We start from the raw sequence: 18,892 nt of genomic DNA, 5'->3' as shown, positions 1-18,892 counted from the left end.
CACAGTTATGAAAACTGCAGCTTGTTTGTACAGCATCTTAAAAGCTGACTGTGAAAGCGCTACATGACCATCTCCATACAGCCTTGACCCTTCTACCGGAAGGGAAGGGAAACGTGGCCACCAGAGAGCAGCCCTGGGCGTAATGACCCCAGACTTGACTCCACATCTGCCATCTGAAAAGTAGAGGGAGGTAGACATGCAGAGGAATGTCACTCAGCAATAGGCAGGAGTGTAGTGCTGACAGACCTTGAAGACAACTGGCTAAGCGAAAAAAGTCCAGATACTCCACGATTCTGCTCACATGAAAGGTCAGAGTCAGGCAGATCAGTGCATAAGCGGTAGACTGAGAGTTCCTGGGGTTGAAGTGGGAATGTGGGTGGGGAACTTTGTTGGACTGGTGAAAGTATTCTAAAACTGGTTATGGTAATGGTTGCACAGCTTAACTTATTAAAAGCATTCAGGTGTACACTTTAAAAAACCTTTTTTTATTTTACATACCAATTCCAGTTCCCCATTCTTCTCTTCCCCCTGTTCCCCCCACCTGACCCCTACCCTACTCCCCAACTACTCCTCAGAGAGGGGAATTAACAACGTTTCTCGCATCATTTGAGGCAGGACCAAGGCCCTCCCCCTGTGTCTAGGTTGAGCAAGGTATCCCTCCAAAGGGAATGGGCTCCAAAAAGCCAGTTCATGCACTGGTTCCACTGCTAGTGACCTCACAAACTGTCCAAGCCGCACAACTGTCACACATTCAGAGGGCCTAGTTTGGTCCTATGCAGGTTCCCCAACTGTCAGTCCAGAGTCAGTGAGCTCCCACTAGCTCAGGTCAGCTGTTTCTGTGGGTTTCCCCATCATGGTCTTGATCGCTTTTCTCATAATATTGTTCCTCCCTATGACTGGACTCGAGGAGCTCAGCCCAGTGCTTAGCTATGGATCTCTGCATCTGCTTCCACCAGTTACTGAATGAAGGTTCTATGATGACAATTAAGGTAGTCATCAATTTGATTTCAGGGGAAGGGCAGGTAAGGCACCCTCTCCACTACTGCTTAGATTCTTAGCTGGGATCATCCTTGTAGATTCCTGGGAATTTCCCTACTGCCAGGTTTCTCACTAATCCCCAGGTCTATATACTTAAAATAGGCAGATTCTATAATATGTAGACGACAAAGTTTAAGAAAATAAAAATTCTAAGAGAAACCATGAATCTAGAGGGAAAGAGGTCAGTGAGCCTGAGCATTGACCAGGACTTTAGCTGGCCAGACCTAGCTGGCCCCGTCTTCCAAAACTGTCAGCAGTGCTTGTGAAGACCGCTGCAGGCCCCAGAGCTCCCGCTGCTGAGCACTAATGGCTGCACTTCTCTTCCAGGAAGAACATGCAGAGGAACAAACAGGTAGCCATGGGCAGGAAGAAATTTAACATGGATCCTAAAAAGGTACGCAAAAAGAAGTGACAAAAACCCCGAGTCTTAAGGTGCAGCCTCCTTGGTGATCGAGGGGAAGCAGCAGTGTTTGTTGTAAGCTGCTATTTGCTGGTGTATGTGCTGGGTGGTTACCTCACTCTCCTGAGTCTGGCGCCCTGCAATGCCCCATCCCTGTGTCCACTGGTGGATGTTTACTGTACGTGTGCCAGGGCCCACACTCACTGACTCTTTCTGGTCTTTCTGCAGGGGATCCAGTTCTTAATAGAAAATGACCTGCTGAAGAACACTTGTGAAGATATTGCCCAATTCTTATATAAAGGGGAAGGGCTTAATAAAACAGCCATTGGTGACTACCTTGGGGAGAGGTGAGGCATTTAGAGAGGATGGTCAGACTCACGGGAAGAGACAAGTTCCTTAGTTCATGGGGTAGCTGTGGTCCTAAGGCAGCAGGAGCCATGGTATTGAGTGGAAGTGTGCTGAGGAACAGTAACTTACCTGTCGGGGGATGCAGGTTCCTTGCTTGTCTAGTTAGTAAACAGAGCCAGTCCAGTGTCGTTCTGTGGATGGCCAGGCTTGAGAAGCCTCATGGCCTGGGACTCTGGGGATACCATCTGTTTGGGGTCAGGGGTCTGACTTGTGCTCTATCCCATCTCTTATTTGTTTCCTGACAGAGATGAGTTCAGCATCCAGGTCCTGCATGCATTTGTCGAGCTCCACGAGTTCACCGACTTAAACCTCGTCCAGGCCTTGCGGTGGGTGTTGTCAGCGGGGCCTGTGTGCTGTTTGACTAACGTCCCCTTGCGGGGTCCTGGTGACTGTGCTGGAGTATTTAAGGGGCCAGTGTACATGCCTATGAGTGGGGAAACACGCTAAGACTGCTTATTGGTTTAGGGGTGGAAGGACTGTCCAGTGTTCAAATATTTTTTCAAAAAATTGTTTCTACTATTCAGAATATAGAGAGCCCTTCAATATCTTGCCCTAAACTAGGTATCTCATTTCATTTTAAAAAGAAAAAATAAATTAACTTTTTTTTTTCTTTGGTTTTTTGAGACAGGGTTTCTCTATATAACCCTGGCTATCATGGAATTCACTCTGTAGACCAGGCTGGCCTTGAACTCACAGAGATCCTCCTGCCTCTGCCTCCAGAGTCTGGAATTAAAGGCCTGCACCCCCACTGCCCAGCAACTTTAATTTTTTAATCAAACTTATTTTATGTCTTTTAAAGACATTGTCTTTTTAACTTTCTCTGCTACAGGTATAAATTCTGAGGTTATTTTTTTTGAGCTATGATTTTAATACATGCGATAATTGCAGACGCATTTAAACCCATGACGTGGGTCCATGTGACTTCCATGGTTTCATCTTGAATGCTCTGAATGAATCCTTACCTTAGAGTTCATTTTAAATGATTAACTCCTGTGCTTCAATTTTGTGTGTTATTCTGAGGAGTGTTCTTTGGAATAGGAAAATCTCAACGTCTTGGTTTACCTAAGCACTTTACCTCCAGTTAAAGCCACAGTGATGGGCAGTGGCTAAATTTGCTTCTGTTCAGTTTCTGTAAAAGTGGACGGAAGCCCCCTCACCTCCCTTTGCCCTCTGATATTAAAGCCACCAGCAGCAGCAAGGCAGGTCAAAGCAGTTCTCCTGTCTCCACCCTTAGGCAGTTCCTGTGGAGCTTCCGGCTCCCTGGAGAGGCCCAGAAGATCGACCGGATGATGGAGGCCTTTGCCCAGCGGTACTGTCAGTGTAATAACGGGGTGTTCCAGTCCACAGGTGCGTGAGGAGGCTTCTGTGTGAGTGGGGAGGAAAGCTTTCTCCACAGGTTCTCTTCTAGGCAGTGGAGGGTTTCTGAGACACGAGGAACAGTTTGCTAATGGTGTGTATAACTGTGAAAGATCGGAAGTATCCAGAAGAGATGACAGAGATGCAGTAAATGTAGTGTGACGTAGTGGTAGAGTGTGTGCCTCTGTGCGTGAGGCCCTGGGTTCAGAATTACCAAGCATGTAACTGTTAAAGATGTCTCCAGAAGCTGACTGCTGTGATTTTATCTGTCTTCCCAGCTACTCAGGAGGCAGAAGCAGAATTATGACTGTAGTTGGCTAGTTAAGCACAGCCTTGTCTTAGAAAAAAAAAAGAAAGAAAGAAAATCATGTTTTTAAAAAGACATTGGCATGGGAAAATGATAAGATAAACAAAAAGCATGTGTATGTGTATATATGTGTGTATATATGTGTATCTATCACCTGTGTATGTGTGTATATGTGTGTACCTATCACCTGTGTATATGTGTATTAATACGTGTGTATATATGTGTATGTGTCTATCACCTATGTATGTGTGTGTTATCTGTCACCTGTGTATTGTGTGTGTTTATGTACCTACCCCTATGTAAGTATCCATATATATGCGTTGGGGGGACAGTGTGTTACCATGTCTGTAACATGATTTTTCTACATAGTCACATTTATATAGAAGAAATAAAGCAGACCAAACATTACTAAATAGAATTGTGGGTAGTTTTTTCTTTTTTATGCATTGTATTGGTTTGGGGTTTTGTTATGTGGCCCTAGATGGCCTGGAACTCTCTTTAGAGATCAGACTGTGCTGGAACTCACAAGAAATCTGTCTCCTGAGTGCTGGGACCAAAGACGTGTTCCACCATGCCCAGATGGCCATTGTATTGTTTTCTGTCTGAATCTTTAGTGTACTCATGTGCCTTGCTCCTTTCATAAGCGTAAGCCTAGGAACATGTGTGCACTTGGCTCACCCACTCTCACTGCCCATGGTATCTTCCATGGTATCTGTCCTGAGTGGGTGTTTCCCTTGCTCTTACATTCTGTTCTTCTCTTCCCTAGACACTTGCTACGTCCTCTCCTTTGCCATCATTATGCTGAACACCAGCCTGCACAACCCCAATGTCAAGGACAAGCCTACAGTGGAGAGATTCATTGCCATGAATCGAGGCATCAATGATGGAGGAGACCTGCCCGAGGAGTTGCTCCGGGTGAGCAGGGCCAGGGCGGCTTCATTTCAGCTGGCTGAGGATCACCCTTAGAGGGGAGGAGACCAGGATAACTTGCCAAGTGCCTGCTCTCTTAATTCATTCCAATATGTGAATTTCACAAAGGCCAGCGAGAAACAGGAAGGGGAAGAGGCTCCTAGATCTGAGACTAAAGGCTTGGGTAGACTCCACGCTGCTATTTTTTTCCCGTCCTTAATTATCCACCAGGCATCTTATTCTTGTCCCATTTTAACCCATGGGTGTGAGCTGATGTGGAGCAGAAAAATGCTTGTGTTCCTCTCTAGTCCTTACTACAGGCTCACAGAGAGTGCCTGTGGGATGCGTAGACAGAGGGGAGGAAGAAAAGCTGCTTCTAGAATGAAACATGCAATGTCATCTTCTGTCCCAGAATCTCTATGAGAGCATAAAAAACGAACCCTTTAAAATCCCGGAAGATGACGGGAATGACCTCACCCACACTTTCTTCAACCCGGACCGAGAAGGCTGGCTGCTGAAACTTGGTGAGTCCCCTCTCCCAGCGACCCAGCGTGGGGTCCCTGCAGTAGAGCTCAGGAAGAAGGGCTATGTGCACACAGGCCTGGGGTGTGGGGCAGGGGCAGGTCACAGGCATCCCACCCACAGAGAATGCCCTGAGTTATGCTCTTATTAAAAGTCCCACCTCCAGAAAGAAAGCTGCTGATGGCCATTCACCATAGAATGGAGACTCCTGGGCTCCCTTGTAAACATTGCCCATGTGTATCTGGGCCCTGTGTGTTCATTCCTGAATAGATGGCCATGTTCTTTGAGGCACTTTCTAGGGACCTGATCCATTCCCCCTTTCTGCCCTCTTACCCTTGGGAGGGTAACCAGCCATATCCATCTCTCTACTTCCCATCCCAGATTTATCCCTGGCACTCCTGCCCCACCCAATGCATCATCACTTCCCTCTGCATCTGGCTCCCACAGGCAGTGTGCATGGCAAACCTAGAGCCCTTGGCTGCAGCGCAAACCACAGCACTCTTCCTCATGCTCTGGCATTGACCCCTTTCCAGTCCCAATCAGCCACATTAATGATTGTGTCATCAAAAAGTGCAGGTGCATCTCTCTTCCCTCTGCCAGAAGTAAGCCTGTATTGTTAAGATTTATGGTCATGCCTTGCCAGGAAGGTGACAAAGTAACCAAACAGAAGAAATTCAGTGGGTTCTCATGCACATCCATGTCCACCTGTGATTGCTTTATTAATTATCAGACATAAGAGAGGTCTCTGAACTCTCTGGACATGATAATATTCAAGTTTTTTTGAACTCTAGAGAGCACATTCATTTCCTTCTGCCTTGGCCTTTGATGAGCTAATCCCATATCAGAAGAACGTAACCCATTAGAGACACTCCATCTCGGTTACTTGTCCTGATAAGCAACATCCCACTCTTGGCCCTTACTGACACATGCAGAAAAGTAAGATAGCACACCCTCTGCTACTAATTCATCCAGCTAGGCTGGGGTTGACATTCCTTTATAAGGCCTAAAGCCTGTGTTCCCACATGACAATTCATAAATTCCCTTCAAGTACCGCTTCACTGATTAGAGCCTTGCAGTGTCTGACTGTGGCCAACAGTCTGTGATCTCTAAGCAGAGGGTCTGAAATGTTTAACCCATGGGTGACCTGTTCCACATTCTTCTTGTCCAACCCATGGAGTGAAGAGGAAATGTGCTGGGAATTTCAAAAGTGTCTCCAAGTTTAGATTTATTTTCCCCTCCAGGGAAATTTGTTTCCATGAGAATGCTAAGTGTTAGCTTTGACAGCTGAGACACTAAAATTAGAACAGAAATGATCTTGGCTCTTGTACCAGGTTGACATGCAAATTCATGAGGCATCCTATATTTTTAAAAATCAAAAATTTAAACAGAGTGCACTGGTGCACACCTGTGATCCCAGACAAGCAGGAGACAGCAGGAGAATCCCTGGAGCCCATGACATCGAGCCGGCCTGGTGGTAGAGCAAGGCTTCATCCTAAAGAATAAAACTCTAACAATATGGGACTTGTTCACCGTGGGGCCATTGCTTCACGTTTTTCAACTGCCTAGGGTGTTTCCACTGTGGCACACTGAGACTCGGTCCTCTGTGTCTGTACACTGCACAGGGTAGGACTTTGTGCCATCTGTAGTTGTCTGTCTATGTCCCTGTATGCAGAGAGCCATAAGCATGTGTGTCCTTGTATACACACATATGTACATGTATATCTGTGGGTTACGTGTGTGCACCCTTGCACACATTTAAAAAGTGATGGGTGTTTTAAGGAAGATACTGACTTTCTCGGAAGTGCACATCCCCCTCTTTGCTCTGGGTTGTGAGGAGTCTGGCAAATGCTGGCCTTACAACAATGGATTTGTGGCACTGTTAGGCCAGGTGTGGGTAAGGCCTCCAACCTTGCTGACCAGCATGGTGGTCAGCTGCCCACCAGTGTTTTCAGGTCTACCTCCCTCTCCAGGCATACATAAATGTGACTGGTGCGCTGCACTTTAAGATTAAGGAATCGGGTTTGATTTCTTTGTTTTAATTTTCTTTTCTCCCTCATTTATATGTTTCCATGATTTTGGCTCTCCTTTTCCTTGCCCCAAACTCCAGGAGGTATGTAACCCTGCAACCTGCTCGCTCACTCTGCCCAGGCCACTGTCATTGCTGCAGCGTTTTGGTTTTTTTTTTTTTTAATTTTGTTATTTTTGGTTATTTTGTTTTTTAATTGCTGGTAGTAGTGTTAATGCTGCTTCTAACTTACTGTACAGTCCCTAGGGAACCAGCCAGGATCAGGGGTTTGGGGCAGTGTTCACACTTCCTCTTGGAGCAGAGAGTGGTACAGCAGCCGCCAGGTCAGAGGCCCCAAACTGGAAGTAGGCTCGCAGTCCTAGCCTGGAGCGAGCTGGGGAAGGCTGAGGAGCACAGGCTTCGTGTTCCTGGGAATTGCTGGATTCAAATTGACCCCTGATGTCGATCTGATCAAAAGTAATTTCTGACGTGAGGAATCAGAGAACAGGGTGCTGCCGTGTTAACTCCCAAAGCCATGTGCTTCTGAGGAAAGGTTAAATTAGAAGACACTTGAGGCATTTGCCTTTCCATGAAAAAGAGAGATGGTGTCTTCCACACCCACAAGTGGAAATTTTAGAACCTCGAAACCAGAACCCCTACCTGTAGTCCTTGATTCCATTCCTTGAGTATCAGGGAGGCCCCATAGCCTGGATCCTCTGCCTGTGTTTCTTCTGGTACAAATCCCCATCTGTTTCAAAGAGTCATCCTCAAAACTCAGGTTGTTCTTGTAGTTCTCTGGTTGCTGATATGGGGAAACATTCAGAGGAACCAGAATACTCCTTGGATCTGTGCCTAAGCTTGACTAGAACAGAGCCACCCTTAGGAGAGCAAACACAGTCATTCCTTCCAGTGCTCGGAACAGGCAGGCTGCACCGTTAGGGCAGTACAGCCCTTCTGTCTAAGGGAGGCCCGTGAAGCCCTGGGGGGGGGGGTCCTGTGAGTTCCACAGGGACTGTCCTAGGCTCACATCGATCTGTCTGCTTGTCCCATGTCTGTTTTTCTTTCCACGTGGAAGTGTTCCCCGTGGTCCCGCAGGGATGCTTTGTGGTAGAGGGCTCTGTGGTGCAGCAAACTGTCCGGGGGACGTAATGAAGCTTTATAACCAGACAGAACTTCCCAGCTTTGCTTCTTCTTCTTGATTTCCTGCCATCTTGTTTCTTTTGGTATCTAACTCACTTTTTCCACCCTTTCCTGAGCCCCATTGTCACCTGGGGTAATGTCCTGCGACAGAGTGCATGGGAGGTCAGCATGGGTTGGCCATCCTTGTGTACCAAGCCCTGAATGGGAAACGATCTCCCCAAGAGGCTGGAAGACAGAAGCATTCAAACTCAGAAATGGGAAGGGATCCAATTTAAGACCAACTGCCTTCAGTGTTGAGCACATTCTTTGTCTTCCTCCTCATTTGTTCTGATTCTGCCCAGCCTCCCTGTTGCCAACATGCATGTCATATATTACTCATGTCTTTTCTCATTCATGCCACTTACCCTTGGGCTGCTTCCATGACACTTACAGACGATCACCGTGAGGAAGAGTGCCTCACTGTGCACCACACAGAAGGGTTGGTGGCTGGCACACTCCGTCTGGAAACCTAGGTCTCGGTCATTTAGAATCTTGTAGTTAATGATGCCTACATGTCCTTCTCCACCCCCCCAGCTCAGGCACCCAGGCAGAGCTGTAAAATAGCCCAGAAAGGTCTAGATCCTACCTGTTCCGCAGGACCTCTTCTCTCAGATTTTAGGGATGAGCCTGCAGGCAGATGCTGGCATTTGGAAACAGTCTTTGTAAAATTGCCCTGCTCTGCATGGCTGTTAGCAAGAGGTCAGGGGAGCAGGGGAGGAGGCATGGCAGGTGTCCCACTCCCCTGCCCTCCATGGAGACTGTAGAGAAGTAATTTTCTCCATAGTGCTAAGGTCAGGGACTGAGTGTGTTTATGCAATCTCGTGTACATGTCAGCACGGGAATCCCCTGGGTAATTCCAAATGGTTCGTGTCAAGACGGTCTCCCCTGACCAGAGGTAAGTTGGGGAAAGTGGGCGTCCTGAGCATGATTCAAATGAGGATGTAGCCTCCTTCAGAGTGGGCACAGTTCCCCTGTACCAACACAGAGTAACTTCACAAGGCCCACACTTTGCTGCTTAAATCTTGGTAGCATTGAAGAGGACTAAGGAAGGCCTTGATCAGCTGCTAGTCACCACCTCCTAGCTGTCAGGGCTGCCTCCTGTACTTAGTCACACGAGGCCACAGTGGAAAGGCTCCTGAACTGACCTCTTGGATAGGCTAGTCCTTTCCTTGTAAAGGAGCCCTGCTTCAGTTCACACCCAGAACTCGAGGACATGACTCTCAGGACACTAACCAAGGGGGCTGAAGCCAGTGAGAACTTCCACAGGCAGGTGGGAGAGGAAAGCCATGGTTTGGCTGTAAGGGCTCATATTTCCTCACTTTCTGTATCTTTTCTCCTGTCACTTCATGGAACTCCCTGCCCATGCCACCTGCATCAGGGTGCTGACACCTCCCTTCTTTCTTCCTTTGCCTGTATCTACCACACAGGGTACGGCTGGCTTCTCCAGCCTCAGGTACACCTGCATTGCACCGCCATCGCCCTGGGTCTTCCTCCCTAGCCCATGCTCTCATCTTGCTGTCCAGGACATCTCAGGGTGTCACCCAGACACGCTTGCTCTGCTCATACCATAGACTTTCACTCTGTGAAAGATGCTTCTGTCTTGGCTGTGTCTTGTCACTGATGTAAATTTTGCCATGATCTAAATGTTCTCCTGATGCCCTGCCCGACCCATGCCCTCCCTGGGAAGAGAGGTGTGTGTGTGTGTGTGTGTGTGTGTGTGTGTGTGTGTGTGTGTGTGTGTGTGTATGTGGGGGGGGGTGTATGTAGCATGCACCTGCTTTGATGTCTGTTGTCAAGAACATCCTCTTTTTTGCTGTCAGGTGGCAGGGTGAAGACCTGGAAGAGGCGCTGGTTCATTCTGACAGACAACTGCCTTTACTACTTTGAGTACACCACGGTGAGTATCTGCTGGTCCAGTCCTCCACTTCCAAACCACTCTAACCAAACACAGCCAGAGCGGGGCCTGGGAAGACAGTCAGATCTGTCCCCCACTTCCTTGGGGGGGGGGTCAAGGAAGAGCTAAGGTAGATCTTAGAATGGGTGTGGAGGGGCTGACCAGGAGACTGTGGTTCAGAGCCAGCACCTGACTTTAGATAAAATGGAGACACAAGTCCCAGAACTGAGAAGGAGCAGGGAACACAGTGTTGGGGGCTTGTTTGTAGCTGGGCTGGAAACAAGGAACTGGGACCAGCTGCCAGGAAAGACTTGTGAACCTAGTGAAAGGGATAATAATCGTGAGTTGGAGAATTTAGATTTTCTGTGGTCTCAGAAATGCCGAAGGATCTGACTCAGAAAGAGCAGCCCCAGTGAGAAGAGGGACAATAGAGAGAAAGGGCGGGATGGAATGGGAGGAAGTTTCCTTACACCATGGAAACTTGTGGGTGTCTGCTCAGTGGGATAAGACGTCACTGCAGGACGGTCTTCCTGCAGGTGCCTTTTGGAGCTGCAGGAATAAGAAATATCCAGTAAAATTCCTCCAGACCTCCTGTGGGCGGAACACGCAGGAAGCCATAGGGTGTTGGTGCTCAGACCGTGACTCCCACACTGGTGACACGGCACTATGGTGTTCTGCCATCTTCCTGGGCACCTGTAAGAGGTGGTTCTTCTTGTATATATATTGGACTAAAGTCTTGAACTAGGTCAGTGTAGCTAACTTGGCTGAATTTTCACTGATTAAAAGTCATTGACCCCACTGAGAAAGCAGGGCTGAAGCCTTATATGTGGTCAAGGAGGTGCAAAATGGTTTTAAGAAAGTTTAAGAAAAGCAACAGGAGCATTACACAAGTTTGAGGCTAGCCTGGGCTACATAGTGTGTTCCAGGTTAACCTCATAGAGTTAACAGGTTTAGTTCAGTCATTCATGCTAAGGATGGCTGTGGGCCTGACAGGAAATTGTTTTCAAAGTATGTCTCACCAGGGCCCCACGCATGCCGCCCAAGTGCTGCATGCAGGCTTGGCTTTGCTGTGTTTAACTTCTTTTCAAACATTAGAACAATACGTTAAGTATATAAAAATAGTAAGAGTCTCCCTGTTCCTTCCCCAGGGTACTGTGCATAAAAGGCTAAGTAGGTTTCCTTCCAGGGCCCCCACCCTCCAAAACCCTTCTTTCCTTTGACTTTATAGGGTCTAGGCAGCAAGGAGAGGTTTCCCAGCAAGGGCTACGAGATACTGACACAGAGTAACTGAGTGCGTGGGATGAGACAACCAGAGCAGAAAGGGCACAGCTGCTCTCTGGCAGTGGGAACGGAGTAATCGCTGGGCTTGCAGAGCAGCTTTGATGCAGCTTGGGCATGAGATCAGCCCACTCCACCCTTTGGCCTGGAGGAAGACACAGGCCAGTGAGAGTGGAGCAGAGTAGTGAGGGAGAAAAGTCCACCGCGGATAGAGGGGTGGGGAAGTGAGCGGGCAGGACTTGTCTCTGTAATGGGATGGTGTGTTCACCCAGGAAGCTGCCTTTGGGGCTTCTGGGAGCCAACAGGTGGAGCCAGCTCTTCCCTGGACAAGCTCCACACGAGCCTCCTCCAGTTCTCTTGACACACTATAGAAAGTAGAGGGGCAAACACTTGGTCCCCATAGATTCCAGGGAAATCGTCTGGAGTCTCTTAACTAGTGACCAGAATGATCTAGAAGGCAGAACAGGACTTCAGCTAATTTTTGACATATTGTACATGTATAACTCTGACTAATATGTTTGAGGAGCACCACGTCTTGACCTAGGTTAGCTGGCTGGTATGGGTAGAAGTATGTTCATGGTGGGGCCCTTAGCTGACACAATGGGCAGTACCTCAGAGGGCCAGCTGAGGTGAAGGAGGGGGTGAGGGTCTGTCTGGACCTGAGCTCAGGCACCTCTGTGGATCTTGGAGCAGCTGTCCCAAAGACAGTGTTACCCTAGGGGTTACAAATTCAGGTGATGTGCAGTGAGCAAGAGGCAATTTGAAACTAAGCTGGAGTCCCTATGTCAGGCATGAGCAGGAGGGCCTAGACCTAGGCCTGAAAATGTTTCCAGGAGTTAGTTGCTTAGAACCACGGCTAGGAAAGGACATGGAGGAGGGGGAAGACACGTCTCCTGCTTGATGCCCCATGGGTCCTTTCCAGGGACACTTTGATGGCACCTGCTGAGCTCTCTGACCTTGTGATCTGCAGAGGGCTTTGGATTTTTCCCAGTTTTGCCACACACTGCTGACCCTGATCCTGTTGTAGAACCCAAGGGTGGCTGAAGCCAACATGGGAGAAGTCAGAATGGGCTGAGGGGGAAGCAGGTGTTTCCTCAGCCGAGAGTGACACCCTTCTGCACTCTTGCAGGATAAAGAGCCCCGTGGGATCATCCCCTTAGAGAATCTGAGCATCCGAGAGGTAGAAGACTCCAAAAAGCCAGTAAGTGTTCCTGTGACAATGCCCAGGGCCAGAAGGGCTGGTCATAACCTTGCTCTGAAGAAGAGTGACATTCAAAGGCATTTTAAGACAGACATGAGAACCTGGAAAACAAAGCCATGCTTTTGCCTCCCCCTGTTCTGATTATCCTTAGTGTTCAAGGGAAAGATGAAACAAATAGCCTTGTTGTCTTTAGTCGGCCTGCCTCCATCACCTACTGACTGAGCCGTCCCCTACAGGTCAGCTGTAAGCACCCGCAGCTCAGTGCTGACTTTATAACCGATGCACTATGAGGCGTGGGAGCAGCTTCCCCTGCAGCTCTGTGCGTACTCCTGTCTGTCAGAAATGGAGCCAGCAGATGTCAGGCCAGCATCTCAGTCAACAGAGAGGTCCGAAACACAGTTGACATCCTGCAGTGTTCTAGTCTGAGTGTCTTTTTACATAGAAGAAATATTTGTGTATGTGTGCAGGTGCACATATATGGGGAATGTGTTTACACATATGCATGTGAGGTCAACCTCAAGTATCGTTCCTCAGGAACTGCCCACCTTGTTTTCTGAGACAGGGTCTCAGGCTGGGGAGAAAGTGTGAGTGAGACAAGTTTTGGCAAGCGCCAGAACCTGAGTTGGGATCCTCAGAGAAGCTGGGTGTGGTGACGTGTGTCACTAGCACTCCTGCAGTGAAGCAGGGAATGGAGAAGCCCATGGGCTTGTTAACCTCGCGTATGCAGTGGGAAACAGCAGTGAGACCCTGTCTCAATCAAGGTAGGAGACAGGGACTGGCACTCAAGGTTGTCTTCCGCATACCATGCTCGTTCAGCGCACCTGCCTGTGTGTACCCACACACAAATTTATATTTTTATTGCTTATTTATTTTTGTTTTTTCGAGATTGCATAGCCCTAGCTGTCCTAGAGCTTGCATTGTAGACCAGGCTGGCCTTGAACTCATAAATCCACCTGCCTCTGCCTCCCAAGAGCAGGGGGAGGGGTGTAAAGGTGTGCACCACCATACTGGCCCACACTTGGCTTTTTAAATTTTTTTGTTTTTTGTCTTTTGTTTTTCGAGACAGGGTTTCTCTGTAGCTTTGGGGCCTGTCCTGGAACTAGCTCTTGTAGACAAGACTGGCCTTGAACTCACAGAGATCCTCCTGTCTCTGCCTCCCGAGTGCTGGGATTAAATGTGTGTGCCACCACCGCCTGGCTTAACACATACTTGGCCTTTTAAATGCAGAAGCAAACTCAGGTCCTCATGCTCCTATGGCCAGCACCTTATCCACTTTGTCCTCTGCCCTCACTTCCCTAATGTATAGTTCTTGAGAGTAAGAAAAAGGGTGTGGGGAAATAATACTTTCCTTGGTCAGCAGCTTCCTAAAATCTGACTGCACTTTCTCTTCTTCTCAGAACTGCTTTGAACTTTATATCCCTGACAATAAAGACCAGGTGATTAAGGCCTGTAAGACGGAGGCTGACGGGCGAGTGGTGGAAGGGAACCACACTGTGTACCGCATCTCAGCCCCCACTCCCGAAGAGAAGGAGGAGTGGATCAAGTGCATCAAGTAGGTGGCCCCCACACGTTGGAGGACTGGCCTCTCCTCTGCAGCTCCTGTCCTTCCAGCTCTGGGTTCCCAGCTTGCTTCCCAGCAGGCCTTTGGTCTTCTTCCTGTTAGAGCCATACTAAGTCATGTCTGCAGCCTAAGGCACTAAGAGAATTCTAAGGCCCAGAGTGGGGACAAAGGCCACCTACCTCCATTGTGTACGTGGCTGGGGGAACAGCTCTCTCCCTGGTGCCTCCTCAGTGAATAGCGCTCGACTTCATTGTACTTTTTTATCCAGAGAGACCGTTCTCCTAGTCACAGATATGGGAACTAAGGCCCATAGGTCATGGGAGTTGTAGAAAGGGGCAGAAGGGAGATGCATGGTCATGAAGCAGAGCCCAGCCCCTCACCGTGTGCTGTGAGAACACAGCAACCTTTGTGGAGGAACTTCTCCCAAGTCCCACGTGAGGTTTACTGCAGAGACAGGAACGTCCCAGTGTGGCACATGACTGGAAACAGGCTTTGCAAAGCCCATTGACATCTTCCACCAACATTACCCCTGGGACTCAGATGAAACCTGGGTGATGGGCATCTTTCTCCTTGCCCCAGGAAGATGGCCATTGTGCGGTCTGACTTCCCCACCCTCTCTGCAATTATTCCTTGCAGTAATACATTCTTAGTCACAGTTCTGAGGGCTTCGATCTTCAGTTATGCAGGTGTTTTCCTTAACTTTCCTTGTTCTCTGGGCCCTCGTGACCTGAGGAGTGACAGATATGCCATCAGGTCACAGGCTGCCTCTGTGTCGTCAGACATAGCATGCCTTCCACTAAGTACAGCCTTTCCTCGGGACGTAACTGTTACCTAGTCTAAATTATGTTTGAGGACTTCACTCACCCAGTGCAGTGTTTGCCCAGGATGAGACAGCGTAGGAGTGCCAGTACAGCGGGGCTGGTGCTTTGCTCTGGAAAGAAAGGGAGCAGATGGCTGGGGCTTGGACTCAGGTCACCAGTGTAGTCCTTGATATTTTGGGGGGCATGTTACCCATCTTTCTCTGGAATTCCCAACTTAGAGGGCTGCTTGAGGACTAAGGTAGTAGAGTGCTAATGTTGAGAGCATGCTGCCCTGATTTAGGCATTGTCCTTAAGTGACAGCCATTGTGACAGTTATGGTCTACAGATGGGGCCAGGTAGGCAACCCATCCTCTGAGCATTGGCTCTGTGTCGTGAAAAGACCTGAGACCAGGGAACAGATAGCACTCGATATCTCCTATGCCCTTTTGTTGGAAGTTCATTTCTTGCCTGTGGTTTAGCGTGAAGGTTGGAACTATTCTCTCAATCCAGTAAGTGTCTGTTTGACACATGGTTATACCACAGTCTGCATAGCCTCTGACCGGCCTGTGTGGACCACTGTCTTCCCATGTGAACACCTGTTGCCTCTGACAGTAGAATATGCTTTGGTAAAGGCTCCTTCCCCTCAATTCTTTCCAAAGAATTTTGGCTATTTTTATCCATTTTGGCTATTATATAAGCTTTTGCTGCTCTAATCAGAAAAATGGAGTGTTCTTTAGAATGCTCTTGAATTCTTGTGAATACTGGGCCTCTGGTGGATGCTAGACTTCCTCATGATACTGCCAAGCTCCTCTCACAACTGCCTCAACTAGTCTTAATGTTTCCCTGGGTGACCTGGCTCTGCACCTGGAGGATATGCAGATGCTGGGACTCTGTCGTGGTCTCCCGAGACATCCCCATGAGGAAGGCCCAGAAAATGGTAAACACCATCCCACAGATGAGGAGCTGCGACACTGCATGGCTCAGAACCTGTGTGGAGGGGAGAGACGAGAGAGCACTGGGGTGATGGGCTTCACAGAGTTGTAGAAGAGCCAAGATACTTTCCCTTGGCAGCTGGGAACCCTTCCTAGAGGTTCCCAGCAGCCTGAGCAGACTCCTGTTGCACATGTCCATCTCAATACTGAGTTCAACGGAGTCCAGGCTGCAAGCAGACACTCAGTAAACCAGAGATGTCCACTGTCAGCCATGGGGAGCCTGTACCTGTTGGAGTAGAGTGATACGATTTCCAATGCCAAGGATTAACAGAGCAAGATCTCAGAACCAGGGATAAAGAGGGAGCTAAACACAGCCCATAACTGAGGAGTGTCTGATGCCAACCCAGTTCTTGGCACCGTTTCCAAGCATAATTTCATCTGGACGTCATGAGCACTGCTCTACAAGGACAAGCAGCCTACCAGAAAGTTAGCCACCCCCAGAAGCCAAAGTAGAATCACCTGCACCCTGAAAATGAGAAACTTCTGACTGGCCATGTTCCTTTGGGTGCTGAGTCCCTATGGTGAGACCCAGCTAGCTGCCAGCATTGTGGCAGGGAGAGCGAGCACTGGAATGTGTGTGCTGTGGACTCCGGGTCGCTGGTGACCACTAGAACTAAGCATCACACAGACTCTGCTTCCCTAGGAGGCCAAGCACCAGCTCTGTGGCCTTAGCCGCCTCTACTGTCTAGTGCAGGTCATGCATGCCCTCCCTCAACAGGGCTGGGCAGGCAACACGGCTGTTCCTTTTCACACTGGGCCCCCAGCAGCAGTACTTGTCTACATGGAGCTGGTGCTCACAGGCCCCCAGAAGTTCCTCTGCCGTTCATGCCAGCCTCTCGAACACCACGAGTGGAGTAACTTATTACGGCATGGCACTCAGGGCTACAGAGGACAGTCGCTTGGCTGAGAAAACCACATCCCCATACTTGGAGCTCAGCTACGGAATGTATGAGTCTACTCACAAATGTTAAGTAATGTTAGTTTAAAATAGGCAGAGTCCTCCACAGTTACTTTGTTACACGTCCCTGTGTGTCACCTTAAGCTTGGACAGAGTGAGGGTGGGCGTTCCTGGTGACAGCTGGTAGCCTAAGTCAATCTGCCCCTCATGCCTCTTCTCTCCCTTTTCTGCCCTCCAGAGCTGCCATCAGCAGAGACCCTTTCTACGAGATGCTTGCAGCACGGAAAAAGAAGGTCTCCTCCACAAAGAGACACTGAGAGCAAACCAGGGCACAGCCAGCCCAGGATCTGTGCCCCTTTCTCCTGCCTCCCCTTGAGGGGCGCTGCGGAGCCCAGCAAAGGAGAGCAGAGGGCTCCCCTGCCAGTCCCTGCCAGCTCCCAGAGACTAAGCTTCAGCTTTCGCAGTTTTCTAGGTGGGAGAAGGGTGGCAGTGAGGGCTGGGGCTGGAGACTGCTACTGCCACTCCTGGGCACTGGAGCCGCTCCCAGCACCAATCGCTGCTAGCAGCAGAGCAGCGCTGCGATCCCCACGCCCTCGGCTCAGCGGGCTGACCGCAGCGCCCAGAGCTCTTTCTTTACCTCGCAGTGTTCCTGGCCAAGGGCCTTCACCTCTGCTCCACAGATGCCTGTGAGGACGTACTCTTACGTTATACTAAGGAGAAAGGAGGAAAGGAAAAGAAGCCACGCACTATAAAGATTTATTTTTGTTTTTTTAAGCAAAAGTGAACGTAGCACTGTATCCTGCTCTCCTGTGCCCTGCTTGGGAAGCCTCCCCTAGAAAGGGGCTCTGGGACTGCTGGCACCCCAGAGGGGCAAAAGCAAAGCTGCTGGCAGCACCCAGCAGACACAGGGAGGCCTCCAGGGCCCCAGTAGGGCAGCAGGCAGGCAGTATGGGTAGCTCCTGCCCAGTGCCTGTGGGATGGGGTGAAGTGGATAGCTCCTTGCCTGGCCCTCAGTATCCAGGCCCACTGCGCTTTAAAGCGGAAAGTCTGCATTTTCCTATTAACCAAAACTGTGAGGAGGTCACCCCATGGTCCCGGGTGGCTGACTGTTTCATAGCTGGTTTTTCTTTCTCCTCCCCGAAGAACTCCATTCCTCGTTCTAGAGGAAGGAGTGGGTTTTATCTGATCCCCTTGGGGCTTCAGCCTTTTCTGCCTCAAATATATCCCCAACTGGACTATTGTGGTGCACTCTGTGGTAGCCTCCAGGAGCAGAGGCTTTGCTCAGCAGGGTGCAGTGCAGTCGAGCAAGGGTGAGGTGGCCTTTCTGTCCCCTTGCCCTCTATGACATGGCACGCCATGGCACGTGTGTGAGCTGGCCCTGGTCTCCTGACTCAGTGTGAAGGGAGCCAGGAAATGCAGCATCTCCTGCCGTTCTCTCAGGGACTCTCAAGGGCAGCTCCTGCTCCTCGGCCAGGGCCAGCATGCCAATCCAGGCAGAGCAGGTGGCAGGTGGCATCTTGGCACACTCCTCCATGTGGCCAAGGCCTCAGTGGCAGAATGCTGCCTCCAGGCAGGTTGGAGGAGCCATGGGCCCCCACTGGGCTGCGTGAGCTCAATCTCAGAAGGGGGTCAGCACCTCTGGAAATAGCTTTGCAAAGAGGGGTGAGTTTGGGGGCAGCGCTCTGGCCCCCTTCCTGTGGATCCGGCCTCGAGTGGCTTCAGGTGCTTGATGCTGGAGTGTGCGAAGGCGACAGTGACGGAAGAGGGTCCAGGCTGGAAACTGAGCCTCCTGGTAGAGAACCAGGCAGTGCCGGTCCCTGTTGTGGGGGAGTCTGGCCAGGGCCAGAGCCCCTCCTGCACAGCAGTTCTCATGGGTGTGTCCTGGGCGGACCAGCATCTGGCTCAGTCCCAATCTATTTATCAGAGGTGTAAATAATCCATACATAGTTTTCCTCCTTTTAGATTATTTTGTATTTGTTTTAAAAAAAAATTTGTCAAAATACAGAGAAATGACTGAAAGTTGTTGACAGGGTTTTTTAAAAATATTATTATTCCAGCTGTTTTTGTTTGTTTTTGCCTTGTAAACTAGCTCCAAGGAACTGCAGCAAATAAACTCCAAACCTGCCCAAACCGCTCTCGTTGTC

General features: G+C 49.5%; 1 protein-coding gene across 3 annotated transcripts in view; it reads left to right on the top strand.

Annotated features, from left to right (window-relative positions):
• The window catches only part of Cyth1 (cytohesin 1), an 83,049-nt gene extending 64,171 nt beyond the window's left edge, over positions 1 to 18,878 (top strand). For 2 of the 3 annotated variants that reach the window (XM_026780265.1, XM_026780266.1), the window contains 10 exons: positions 1,366 to 1,432; positions 1,667 to 1,785; positions 2,092 to 2,172; positions 3,081 to 3,193; positions 4,276 to 4,424; positions 4,831 to 4,943; positions 9,943 to 10,021; positions 12,426 to 12,497; positions 13,895 to 14,049; positions 16,987 to 18,878. In XM_026780265.1, coding sequence (XP_026636066.1) covers positions 1,366 to 1,432; positions 1,667 to 1,785; positions 2,092 to 2,172; positions 3,081 to 3,193; positions 4,276 to 4,424; positions 4,831 to 4,943; positions 9,943 to 10,021; positions 12,426 to 12,497; positions 13,895 to 14,049; positions 16,987 to 17,065 — 1,027 coding nt within the window. In that variant the 3' untranslated portion in view covers positions 17,066 to 18,878. The remainder of the gene's footprint in view (positions 1 to 1,365; positions 1,433 to 1,666; positions 1,786 to 2,091; positions 2,173 to 3,080; positions 3,194 to 4,275; positions 4,425 to 4,830; positions 4,944 to 9,942; positions 10,022 to 12,425; positions 12,498 to 13,894; positions 14,050 to 16,986) is intronic. The other variant, XM_013347633.2, reaches the window with a different exon arrangement.
• Positions 18,879 to 18,892: the final 14 nt, after the last annotated feature.

The sequence above is a fragment of the Microtus ochrogaster genome, chromosome 7, assembly GCF_000317375.1.
Source record: "Microtus ochrogaster isolate Prairie Vole_2 chromosome 7, MicOch1.0, whole genome shotgun sequence".
NCBI lineage: Eukaryota > Metazoa > Chordata > Mammalia > Rodentia > Cricetidae > Microtus > Microtus ochrogaster.
Note: the sequence above shows the minus strand (reverse complement) of the source record. Positions and strands in the feature narration are given on the sequence as shown.